Source organism: Lathyrus oleraceus, chromosome 7 (genome assembly GCF_024323335.1).
Source record: "Lathyrus oleraceus cultivar Zhongwan6 chromosome 7, CAAS_Psat_ZW6_1.0, whole genome shotgun sequence".
NCBI classification, from domain to species: domain Eukaryota; kingdom Viridiplantae; phylum Streptophyta; class Magnoliopsida; order Fabales; family Fabaceae; genus Lathyrus; species Lathyrus oleraceus.
The window spans coordinates 53,749,716-53,763,994 of NC_066585.1; the positions used below are offsets into that span (position 1 = coordinate 53,749,716).

At 31.7% G+C, this 14,279-nt stretch overlaps 1 protein-coding gene across 1 annotated transcript; it reads right to left on the bottom strand.

Moving 5' to 3' along the window:
- Nucleotides 1–216: 216 nt before the first annotated feature.
- Nucleotides 217–1,299, bottom strand: LOC127101985 (uncharacterized mitochondrial protein AtMg00810-like). Its single transcript, XM_051039409.1, has one exon. The coding sequence runs from the start codon at nt 1,297–1,299 to the stop codon at nt 217–219; it is 1,083 nt and encodes a 360-aa protein (XP_050895366.1).
- Nucleotides 1,300–14,279: the final 12,980 nt, after the last annotated feature.

Consider the following 14,279-nt stretch of genomic DNA (forward strand, 5'->3'; position numbering starts at 1 on the left):
ATGTGGCAATGTATCCTTTATATACAACAACCTTATCTCATAACTACCAATCATAGTGGAGTAAACTAAACAAACTAATAACCAACTGCATAAGCCTAAACCATAATGATTAGCATGATTAATCTCAACAGCCCCTCTCAAGCTAAGCATGGTGAATATTGATCATGCCAAGCTTGGAAATAAATTTGTTGAAGGTTGAAGTTGGTAATGCCTTGGTTAAAAAGTTAGCCAGCTGCTCATGAGTAGAGATAGGTAGAAGTCGAAGTAATCCTTGTTGAAGCTTCTCACGAACCAAATGACAATCAATTTCGAGATGCTTAGTTTTTCATGGAATACCGGATTGGACGCAATATGCATTGCACTTTGACTGTCATAATAAAGAACAGGAAGTTTGGTACACTTGATGTGCAGTTCCTTCATGAGAGCAATCAACCAAAGTAGTTCACATGTGGCGAATGACAATGCTCTATACTCTGCCTCTAATGATGATCTGGAAATGGCGTCCTGTTTCTTTGTATGCCATGATATAAGAAAGGTTCCAAGAAAGAAACAGTATCCTGAAATGGATCTCCTTGAATCAATGCAGCCTGCCCAGTCAGAATCTGAGAAACCAAGTAATTGCAGCTCATCATTTCTTCGAAATATTATTCCTCTGCCAGGGTTGTTTTTCAAGTATCGAATAACTCTGCAGGCAGCATGATAGTGAGCCATTGTTGGATTGTGCAGAAATTGACTAAGTTGTTGTGTGGCATAAGTGATATCTGGGTGTGTGGTGTTAAGATACATCAGTCGTCCTATCAATCGTTTGTATGCTCCAATGTCTACAAAGGCCTTTCCATTATCAGCATGTAACTTGACAGATGAATATGTAGGTGTGGGAGCTGGTTTGGATCCAAGCATGCCTGGTTCCTGCAAAAGATCAAGACAGTATTTTCTTTGGGACAATGAAATTCCTGCCTGTGAATGAGCAACTTCAAGGCCAAGGAAATACTTGAGTATGCCCAAGTTTTTGATGCTGAAATTTTCATCCAGGATAAGCTTAATGTGATCAAACTCAGGCATGGATGTTCCAGCTAGAATTATGTCATCAACATATACTAGAATGGCTGTAAAGTGATCATTAGTTTTCAAAGTGAAGAGAGAGTAATCAGAAGCAGATTGAGTGTAGCCTTGCTGCAGTAGTAAGGCTGTCAAATTTTCATACCATTTTCGACTGGCTTGTTTCAGACCATATAAACTCTTTTGGAGTTTGCACACTTGGTTAGGCATGTGACATGTAACACCTTCAGGTATGGTCATGTATACATCTTCCTACAATTCCCCATGTAGAAAAGCATTGTTAACATCCAGTTGATGTAAAAACCAGTTGTTGATGGCAGCAGTTGCAAGAAGGGTTCTGACAGTGGTAAGCTTTGCTACAGGTGAAAATGTGTCAAAAAATCAAGCCCTTCAATTTGATTGTATCCCTTTGCAACCAGTGTGGCTTTATACCTTTCTATTGTGCCATCTGCTCTATGTTTCACTTTGAAAACCCATCTGTTACCAATAGGTTTGACATGTAGTGGCAGATCAACTATGTTCCAAGTCCTATTCTTGTCTAGTGCATCTAATTCAGACTTCATATCCTTGATCCAATGTTCAGACAAACATGCTTCTTTGTAGTTCTTTGGTTCATGTGTAGAAGTGATATTGGATGCAAAGACACGATGAGATGCAGATAGAAAATGCAGGGAATCATAATTTGAAATAGGATAGTTAGTTTTAGTTGTACCTGATGATGACTTGACTACTGATACATCATATGTATTGCACACATAATCTGAGAGATAAAGAGGTGTATGTTTAGCTCTAACAGGTCTGGATTGGATGTTGTCAATAACTGGTGCATCAATAATAGGTTGAGTGTCATGGTTTTCATCAGTATTATCTAGAGGTTCAGGGTGCAGTGTGTCAATGGTTGTGTTAGGATAAGGCTCATGTTCCTCAGTTGTGGATTCAATGTTTTGTGTTGGAACATGTGTGGTAGGTTCATTGTGTGATGAGTCATTAGGATCTTTGTATGGGTGATAAGTCCAGTTAGTGGAATTCACATTTGAGTAAGGGAAAATATGTTCATGGTGTATAACATTTCTAGAGACCAAAATTGTATGACTGTTAATGTCATAGAGTATCACACCCTTCATACCATTTTTGTATCCTAAGAAAACACATTTTTGACCTCTTGGCTCAAATTTGGTTCTGTGCATATGCAGTGTGGATGCAAAAGCAAGAGATCCAAAAACTTTAAGACTGTGCATATCAGGATGTGTATTGTGCAGTATGAAGTGAGGAGACATATTGTTTAAGACTTGTGTAGGAAGTTTGTTTATAATGAATGTGGCGTGTAGGATAGCATATGACCAGAATTCTTTTGGAAGTTTTGATTGAAAAAGGAGGGCTCTCCCAACATTTAGTAAATGTTGGTGTTTCCTCTCCACACGACCATTTTGTTGTGGAGATTCAACACAGCTGGTTTGATGGATGATTCCCTTAGATGAAAAAAATTCAGGGATATTAAACTCAGGGCCATTATCTGTTCTAATGATTTTGACATGAAGACTATGTTGGTTTTCTATGAGATTGACAAAATTAATGACATGCTGTCTAGCTTCAGATTTGGTTTTCATTAATGTTATCCATGTATATCTGCTACAATCATCAACAGCAGTTAAAAAATAGGAATGGCCATGTAAAGATTGGACTGCAAGAGGTCCCCAAATATCAAAATGAACCAAATCATAAGGATGAATAGCTCTATTATTACTAACAGTATAGGAGTTTTCTTTGTCTAGCATAGCTACAAACATCACAAGCATCTTTGTGATTAACTTTGATAAAAAGAAATTGAGAATATAGGTACAATAATTTGTTTTGAGATAAGTGTCCTAATCTAAAATGCCATAAGGCTTTATCAGGTAAAATGACACTGGCTGCTAAAGTAGAGGTTAAAACAGGTGTGTGTGTGTGGCAGGTGAATCATTATCTCTCAGTGTTAGATAATACAATCCATCTTTCTGCTCAGCAAAACCAGTCATCTTCAGGGTGAGTTTGTCCTGTATGACACATTGTGATTTAAGGAAATTGACAGTGTAATTAGAGGATTCACACAGCTTTGAAACAAATAATAAATTTAAAGAAAATTCAGGGAGTAAAAGCACATTATGCACAATGAAATCAGGAGAGAAATGAATTGTTCCAGAGTGATCAGCAACAAGACATTGTCCATTTGGTAATCTAACATTGATAGGAATAATTTTCTTATGTGAATGAAACCATTTGATAGAGCTACATATGTGATCAGTAGCTCCTGAATCAATGATCCAAGAGCCATTACTATTACTATGCATGCAATGATATGTGTTACCTGTTGATGGATGACCAACAACAACTCGTTGGAAGAAGCATGTACTAAAGATTGTCCAAGATTAGATTTCTGAAGTAGATCCATTAGAGCATTGAATTGGCCTTGAGTCATAGGTGAATTGTCACTCTGAATGTCAACATTATGAGATGAAGATCCATCATTATTTCCATCTGTTGCCACATTGTTAGCTGAAGTTTGAAATTATTTCAGCATATGAGGTGGAACACCATGCTTCTTGAAGCAGTTTTCAACAGTATGGTTAGTCTTGCCACAGAATGTGCAAATGCGAACACCATGTTTGAAGGCATTGTTTCTTGTTCCAAACCTCTTGGAATCAGCAACATTGATCAATGTTTGGGCTTCATCATGTGGAATAGGGAGCTGGAGTTGGCGCTCATGTTGAATCACCATGGAAAATATCTTGTTCATAGTTGGTAATGGATCCATCAACAAGATTTGGGACTTCAATACAGCAAACTGTTCATTTAAACCAGTCAAAAATTTGATGGTCTGCAATAGCTGGTGATGGGATCTTGCACTGCGCATAGCCTCACATGTACACTTTATGCGGCAGGTGCAGGTTGGTAAAGGTAGATATAGATCTAGCTCTTCCCAAAGGATTTTAAGATCAAAGAAAAAATCTGTAACTGATTTGGTTTCTTGCTTCAAGTTGTAAATTTCTTGTTGCAGCTCAGAGATTCGTATTAAATCGCCCTGGGAAAACCTTTCTTTCAAGTCATTCCATACATCCAGCGCATTTTCCATGAAAACAATGGACTGTGAGATTGAATCTGAAACAGAATTCATGATCCAAGAATGGACAAGCATGTTGCAGCGGTTCCAAGCATGCAGAGATGGATCAAAAGAATCTGATGGAACAGGGAGAGATCCATCAATAAACTCAATCTTCATTTTTCCACCAAGAGCTCTCTTCATGCTTCGAGCCCATGAGCGATAATTGGAACCGGTGAGTTTGGGAAGAACTGTTACAGAACCAGGGCCATCACTGGGATGAACGAAATACGACAAGGTTTGATCCAAAGCAGGGTCAGTTGATGAGGATGAAGCTCGAGAGGGAGCCATGAGAATCGAAAGAATTGAACAAGAGAGATGAAATAAGATTGGGGAAAGAATTCAGTGAGATAGCAGCGGAAAAAGGATCGGATTGGCGAATGATACCATATTGTGATTGATCAAGCTTTATCAATGCTGGAATATAACCATGTCATGTAAAGACTGTTATGGAAAAATAACAGAAGAAGAAGAAAGAAGAAAGAAGAATAAAGAAGAAGGAAGAAGATGGGATATGAAATACTGTTATATTTGATAGATGTATTGCATGTGGCAATGTATCCTTTATATACAACAACCTTATCTCATAACTACCAATCATAATGGAGTAAACTAAACAAACTAATAACCAACTGCATTAGCCTAAACCATAATGATTAGCATGATTAATCTCAACAGTATTGTGATTGATCAAGCTTTATCAATGGTGGAATATAACCATGCCATGTAAAGACTGTTATGGAAAAATAATAGAAGAAGAAGAAAGAAGAATAAAGAAGAAGATGAGATGTGAAATACTGTTATATTTGATAGATGTATTACATGTGGAAATGTATCCTTTATATACAACAACCTTATCTCATAACTATCAATCATAATGGAGTAAACTAAACAAACTAATAACCAACTCCATTAGCCTAAACCATAATGATTAGCATGATTAACCTCAACATCCCCTCTCAAGCTAAGCATGGTGAATATTGATCATGCCAAGCTTGGAAATAAATTTGTTGAAGGTTGAAGTTGGTAATGCCTTGGTTAAAAAGTCAGCCAACTGCTCATGAGTAGAGATAGGTAGAAGTCGAAGTAATCCTTGTTGAAGCTTCTCACGAACCAAATGACAATCAATTTCGAGATGCTTAGTTCTTTCATGGAATACCGGATTGGACGCAATATGCATTGCGCTTTGACTGCCACAATAAAGAACAAAAAGTTTGGTACACTTGATGTGCAGTTCCTTCATGAGAACAATCAACCAAAGCAGTTCACATGTGGCGAATGACAATGCTCTATACTCTGCCTCTGATGATGATCTGGAAATGGTGTCCTCTTTCTTTGTACGCCACGATATAAGAGAGGTTCCAAGAAAGAAACAGTATCCTGAAATGGATCTCCTTGAATCAATGTAGCCTGCCTAGTTAGAATCTGAGAAACCAAGTAATTGCAGCTCAGCATTTCTTCGAAATATTATTCCTCTGCCAGGGCTGTTTTTCAAGTATCGAATAACTCTGCAGGCAGCATGATAGTGAGCCATTATTGTGTACTTTAACCTTTGAATTGTCATTTGGCTTCCTAAGCTCACTAGGCGCGCCTATGATCATGGCCTAGCGAGATTTGATTTGTATGGAATTGCTCTGGCTTGATATTTGTATCCTAAATTGTGGTTTACCAGTCATTTTATCAGTTTTTAGTTAATACATGCTTGGAAAGTCCAAACAAGTGTTCTATCGCCTTTTATAGACAAATTGTTGGATTTTTATATTGATTGCTTATAAAATAAGTTAATTATTACCTATCTACTTTACATAAATTTGACACTCATTAACTCTCCCCATCTTATCTTTTTGTTTGTCCTCAAACAAAATTATTTTCAAATGGTTCAGAAATATTTTAAATACATGTTTTAATGAAATGTTGATTGACTCAGGTCAAGAATATTTTTTTTAATTGTTTTTATGGCATGTTATTATTTTTAAATATAAGTTCATAATCACTGTCATGACTATACATAAACCATAGCATAAAGATAAATCATTTACTTGACCAAAATAAGATTTTAAAAACATGTTTAAATCAACCGTTGACAATTTATGACACTCTGTCATCGTGTAATTTTATTAAGAATTTGCATTTGTTTATTACTTTTAAGATCATTATGTTTAAGTTTTATGAAGAAATAAGAATAAAATTAATAACTAAAGAAGCAAAACAAAAAGATTAAAAAGTGGAGAAATTGTGAAGAAAAGAGTATTTTCTGCATAATTTATAACATGACGTTTGTCAAACAATTTGATCATAAACTCTAATTTAGACGATATTTTTTTGAAAATGAAAGCTAACATATAGGGCTACAACTTTTATGAATAAGTAAAACTCTAAATTTGAATATAAATGGACGAAAAATATCGAGTAAAAATTTGACGTTGTTACAATATTGAATTGTGTATTGTTTTTTTTCTCAATCCTTAAACCCAATATCAACTTCTATTTAAAGAGAAGGAAGAGAAGGGTTCAAGGAGGACTGATATTAGATTTTAGACAGTTTGACGGCAGCAAGAGTTCAAGGAGCAAGGACTGAAGGTTTTTCTTCATTGAAGACCAATTTTCATCTCCAAATTTATGTATCTTTCTTATAAACTTATTGCTATTGTTAATTTGATTGAGTAGCTAAGTTTTCTTAGATTAGGTCTTTTGAGATTATTTTATTTTGATATGTTTGAACCATGTAATAGGTCAAGTAATATTTCATTAATTTTCAACTATAATATTATCCAGTTATATTTTGTTCTTAATATTTTTTTATGTTTACGAATATATGAATTGATATAGGTTTTGAATGATTATTGACCCTAACTTTTAAAACATGGTCTAATTTAACTGTTCAAAATTTGTAATTTACTATAGGAATAGATAATAATAATTTTGTAATATAGAAATTAACATGCGATAAAACCTGTTTTGATTTCGAATTCACCTAAGAGATCAAGGTTTTGTTATTAAAAGAGAGGGTTGTACACTAAGGAATTGAGTATAACTAATTTGTTAATTTATCGTAATACTAGTGGACCAATTTAAGAAAATAGACATAATTATCAACTTGTGATAAATAAATGATTTGATAAAGGTCTGGTCACTTTAATTTTTGACAACTTTTATTTTTTTGTTTTATTTTTTGTTTAAAACCAAATTTTATATAAAAAAATTCCCTAATTTAAACAATTTTATTACCTTTCAAGTGCGTTGTTGATATAAATCAATTCATGTAAAGATGGCTTATTATAAATATTATTACTAAATGACAATTTAGTACACTTGCTAAATTGCCATCAATCATTCATTAGAATCATTGTCTCATTGAGCATCTCTCAGTAGTTATTGTTTTCCTCAAAATTAGACAATACATGAATTATATAAGCACTTTGCATTTCATCTAAACACTATCACTAGATATATCATCAGCCATGGAACACTAAGATCTTTCTTTTGGTTATAACATGGTTGGGCTTTATAAAAAATATTGGTTTTCTTTGTACTCAAAAGCCCAAAGATAAGAGAGCATAAATTTTTTTTTCAAAATTCTCTTTCTCTTACATCCATTTTCTTAAAACCATTTTATTTTGATACTTTTTATTGAGAATGTTTGACTTTGGATTTTTGGATTGTTTATGTCAAAGCATTTTCTTTTTTCTTTCGTTTCACTAGTACTACTTGAATTTTCTTTTTCTTTTTCTCCCCCACTTTTATTTTTGAAATACCCTTGATTTTACATGCTCTATTATCCTTAAGATAAGAAAGTGAACATTGTTTTTTTAAAATCAGTTATGGATTGTAACATTTGAAAAGAAAAGAAAATTTAATTTTAAGGCTCAAAGGAGGTTGTCAAAGGATTCACACTCTCAAAGTGTAGGCTTTTTAGGTCAAGTAGTTTTTTATTAAATTGCAAACAAAGCCTTGATCATATCCATAACTTTCAAACATATCATGTAATAACATTACTGGTGCAAAGTCTACATAGTTAGCATGCATGTCTACTCTCATTATTCATGTAAAACATGAGGTTTCACATATCTTACTTGGTTAGGCATATCATTTTTTACTTATATCAATATATTTTTACTAGACAGTTAAAAAATCAAACTTTGAATAAGGAAAATAATCTATAATCATGTTATATTTCACAGATAGACAGAACATTAATCATGAATGAAGCATTTAGAGAGAATAAAACATTTTTCATTCGATTTATTCTTTGACCTTTTGTTATTAACCTTTTTATGATTCCATGCATTTTGGTCATTTATATCATCATGTGAATCATCTGCAGACAAACCTTTCTGAAAAGCATTTTTTTCAAAAAAAAAATTTTTTTTAACAAAGTGTAAATCATGAAAATTTCACAGGTACATGTTTTAAAATATCCCTTATTTTCCACCCCATGCAAAAAAAAGATTTGATTGTCCTCAGGCAATAAATAAGGAGTGGTCATGTGCAAAGTGAGTTAGGCACACTGTGTGGCTCTCCAACGTGCTCTCTGCTATAACACTTGTACAAAAAAATTCTTATTCAATTTTCTTATCATGTGCACATCAAAAATCAAGGGAGATATTCAATTATCATCCAAATATTCATAATAAGTTGGAAGTTTGGGCGTGTTTATGTAATTAATACAAAATGAACAACACACCCGAGTATATTGTGCATGGACCTTGCTAGTACACCGGCTACATAAACAAACAACATAAACCAACAAAAATTGTTCACCGAGTAATAAAATTAAAATAATAAAATGGCAAAACTTCACAATGATGTAGCAGATGCATCACTTGTATAGTAATCACTCTCGCTAGTCGTTTCTTCATCATTATCTCTTGTACATTTCTCTTCTTATTCGTCATCTTCGACTTATGCCTGCTCACATGCTAATCCACTCTCACTTGCGTCACCACTTCCCCACTCAGAATAGAATGGCATATTAGTAGGCCATTGCAGGTATCTGATGAACCCATCTTGAGTAAGTACTATATCAAATCGAGCATATGATTCTTGAATCCACAATTACAACATGTTCAATGAGTCATTAATAGATAGGATACCTTTGTGGTATGCCTCAGTAACACCCCAACCATATGAAAAATAGGCTTTTATAGCAGGATCATTGCCATCAAATTTTGTTACTCCATATTGAAGATTATTCTTGCTATAAAAAATTATTACTCGATATTGGAGGTTACCCTTGTTATGTCAACTTGCTTGCCGTTCACAATGTACCAGATTAGATGTACAGTTTCCAAGGTTGTAAAAGAGGTGTGGCTAATAGGATAAACATTGTAAATAAGGAAGGTCGTCTAGATTCGAGCATGGATGGTCATGTTAGGTCTCTTGGAACGAATAGGAAGTCCATCTCGTCCCAACTGATAGTAAGTTCATCTTTGTCCCAATTGATAGGTGTTGTCAGAATACCCCAACCTTGTGCGTTTATTTTTTGCACCACATCAGAGTATTATCCTATATCCTCTAACTCAATTGTTTTTTCTTGTATCAAATTACGACTTTCTAATTTAGTATAGAATTTCTCATGAATATAGATTCTAAACTCATGCTCATCATACGGTGTGGTGGATGAACTGTTTCCTAAGCTTTGCCATTTCTTTCTGATTGTTGATCTTCCTAAGTACATCTGAAACATTCATCAAATAACATATATATAAATGCATTATGTTAGATGATATGACATAGTTCATACATTTGCAAAATCCATTTATATGTTATAACATTGAGACAAACGAGCATCTAAGTGCATTTATTTCTTGACTAAGTTTCATGCATATGCAATTGATATTTATCCATATTAATCAGTCACATTTAGTACCTAGAGGTTTCTAACATACACACATACCCTTATTGTTCATTCGAGGGTATTGTTTGACAAGTGACTTCAAGCACAAGAAGGGGGTGAATTATGATATTTAAAATTCGTGATTATTTTATACTTTTCTCGATTTACGGCTAAAACCAAGGGGAAAGATAAATTCTTTTTTAAAAATACTCATTACAATGTTTACACAAAATATTAATAAATTATTCTGTTTACAAAATACATTGTTTATACAAAATATTAAAGTAAAAATATATTTAAAAAATTGACTTTTATTCATTGACATCGCTGTCAGTGAAGAACAAATGCTGAATATCTTGGGAAAGAACAAATATTGAATCAAATGTCTGATATTTCATGCATTTGTTTCTCATATAAAACAAAAAACTGTTAGATAAATAAAACAAATATTCAGTTATAATATTATTTAAGAACACAAACCTTGAACCAAAATAATTATCTGCTCTTGCAATACATGATAGAGAACTTTTCCAAACTTACTTAAGTTTCAAAGTTTTCATTATCAATTTTTAATATTCATAATATTTTTATAATGTCTTTTAGGTTTCACGCGGATCACTAATGACAATGTCTTGAGCGTTAATACTCATTAAATTGAGGATAAAGATTTGTTTAAGGACAATGAAAAAACTCATTAAACACGCATATATTTTTTCTCGATTATTACTCAAAACCGAGGTAAAATATATATTTTTTAAAATAAAAAATACAATAAAACATGTTTCATCCAAAGCGCCACATACATCTCGGTTTCTGTTAAAAAACTGAGGGGAGTAAGTTTTTTTAAACTTACATTGTTTACACAGAATATGAAAATACATTGTTTAAACAAATCCAGATTTTGACAATGGATTCTCGGAGAACAACAACTATTTTCAAGTTATTCTTTGAGAACAACAAATCTTTATTGTTATCCAAATTTTCTCGTATACCCTTTATGCGCATTCTTTTCAAGTTCAATGGATTGCATGCATTCAATTTCTGATAAGTTATTTGTTCCAACCATGAGAAATTTTTTCTGCACTTGGAACCCATCTTAGAGATCTATTTTAAGATTTCATTATCTTGAGCGAATGCTTTCATGGAAAATGTTTAGGAATAAATTTCTCAATGTTGTCAACTGATGAAAGCAATAAATTATGGAGTGTTTCCTTTGATTGACAACATATGAAGGTTATTCAAAAAATACAACAACAACATTATGTGAGATAGATTGCAAGAGCAGAAAAAATGTTTTGTTCAAGATGGAAGAACATTGAATATTTTTTCTGTCTTGTAATTCATCCCAAAGAATGATGCATATAAGTTTGGAACAACCACATATAAGTTAGGTTTAGGATAAAATCTAATTAACAAGTGCTTTTATAGTAAAATTTAATTATCTAATCCCTCGTTTATTAAAGAAAATCAAAGGAATAGATCATTAATTTAAAAATAAAAAATAAAATAAAAAGAAAGACACTACTTTTTAAAAAATTAAAAGTATAAACTGCATTTGTTGGGATTCGAAGCATGTACTGAATTATTTTTTTCCCCTCGGTTATATTTAGAAACCGAGTGAGTATGTGGTATTTGTTTTAAAAACATAAAACATGGTGCGCCTTGGCATTATACCTCGATTTTTTGTTTGGTGAGGTGAAAACTTTATCATGAAATGTATTATTTGTAGTAGTTTCAATCTCAAACAAAAGTTTTTTACATGTTTAGCTTTAACCAAAATAAATCCCTAATTGGATAGTATACAACCAAGGTATACACAAAAGGTTCCCTTGGTGAATTTTACAATTCTACCCATTCCAGAATTACAAAAAATAATCTCACTCAAAAAAAAGACTTTTCTTACAAAAGTTCTTAGGCTAAAAACATAGTGAGAGAAATTTAAAGAAATGTATAGTGAGTGAGAATGGGATATGAAAGTGTCGAAATACAATTCTGGATTGTTTGAAACAAAAAATGGAACCTCTATTTATAGGCCAGAGGTTGACACAAAAAAGAAATTTCATTAAACGCATTTTGCAACAATCTAATCGATTAACACCTATGTCTAATCGATTAGAAGATGTAAATAATTGTTTGCAAGTTCTAAAAAAGAAAGTTTAAGATTTTTAGCCATTGCACTGAATTAAGGCGTCTTCAAAATAGCTTGGGCCTTAAGGTTACACATTTCTAATCGATTGGACAAATGTTCTAATCTATTAGAAAAATAAAAACTTTGCATATAGCTATTTTGACTGCTCCTAGTTCATTTGTCATCACTTCTAGATGTTTTTCAAAATATTTTCTTTTAGTAAAGCATTTTGAAAATAGTTTAGTGTGCGTGCTTTAGCCAATTGCTTTTAAGATAAAGTCATTTTATCTTACAATCGTTCACTCATTACTAAAATAAAAGATCACCATTATAAGTTAGAAGGTCACCATATTGCTTAAAGACTTTGTCAGATACTACTCTTTATGTTGATACATGCTTAATTAGCTTGAGATGAGGCTTTAGTTGCATTCTTGGTTTACCATCATCGGATAGTCAAGTTTATCAAACCCTAAAGATATGTTTGCATCTTTATTCGTTTAATCATTCATCACTAGTGTAAATAAGGAATTTAACACCAATTTTTTAGAGATTTAATACCTGATTCTTTTCGGTGTTGTTGTTACCGGTATTGTAAGTATGATTTTGGCACCGAGGTATGGTAAATCGATTTAATACCGATGATAAACTATTGTTATAAGTGTTATATATTGGTGTTAAAACTAAAATTTGACACCTTCTTTATCCTCTAAAAAGGTGTAAACACTTATAAATTATACCTACTTTTTCCAAAAACCGATGTTAAAGTTTAATGGAGAGTAGTTTGATTAGAAACCAACTTATGATACTTGTTTTTACATAAAAAAAGATGTAGAATATATATATATATATATATATATATATATATATATATATATATATATATATATATATATATATATATATATATATATATATATATATATATATCAATTTTCTTCAAAATTGGGTGTCCAAAGTTTAACAGAGTTATTTGGTCAGAAACCAACATTTCACACTTGCTTTTTTTCTTAAATTAGGTGTATAAACTTTTCTTATAATATTTGTATACCGTATGTATCACATTTGTTATTTACTAAAGTTAGTATTATAAATGACATCGAGTGTGATGTGATTTTAAATGAACCATCAACAAATATTATTCTCTAAAATTGATGAGAAAAAAATACATAACATAATTGTTTAATCATAAACAAGTTGAGGTCAAATATGACATCTGTAGATTTTTTATTATTGTTCCAACTGATCAAAACTAAACTCACAAATTTTAGTTTAAATTTAATAAATTATACCAAAGAGTGTAAATCAAAATTCAAAAACAAAATTATAAGAATAATTTTAATTAATAATTCAAAATTAATTCTTATAAAACGCCACATTTTATAGATTTCTCTGGTTCTTTCTCTCCAAGTTGATGTTGTTTTTCAACTATTTGCAAAAAGAATTGAGTCTAAAGTTGTCAGATATTATCAATAACATCTTTGTCATATGATGATGGATCATCATATATCTACAAATGCAAATAATAAAATAAATCAAATGAGAACATGTTAAAATATGAAGTGATGTGATTTACATATTAAGCATTGAACCCTTTTTGTTATTACCTCATGTAATCTTTGAAATATACTCGTCTGGATAATGTCAAACATATTTTTTATTACATAATAACCACAAGCCCAACTACTGTCTTGTTGATGTGCCTACAAATTAAATAAATAAATAAAACACACACAGACACACACACATATATATATATATATATATATATATATATATATATATATATATATATATATATATATATATATATATATATATATATATATATATATATATATATATATATTGCATATGCCATATCAATAATTTTGAGACAATTAACTTACATTGATAGATATAAAATTAAGCTTTTAATTCATAGTATATCCTCTCAGAATGTTATAACCTCTTATAGCCCTAATTAAAAAATAATATTTAACAAAAATTTAATTATATTTAGTTAACATATAAAGTTAAACAATAGAAAAATCTCAATATAAATTTTGAAAGAGGCATTTTACCTTAGAAGTGTATCCTTAAAAGAATTGCTTGATTGATTTCCAAGGGAACAAAACCAATAA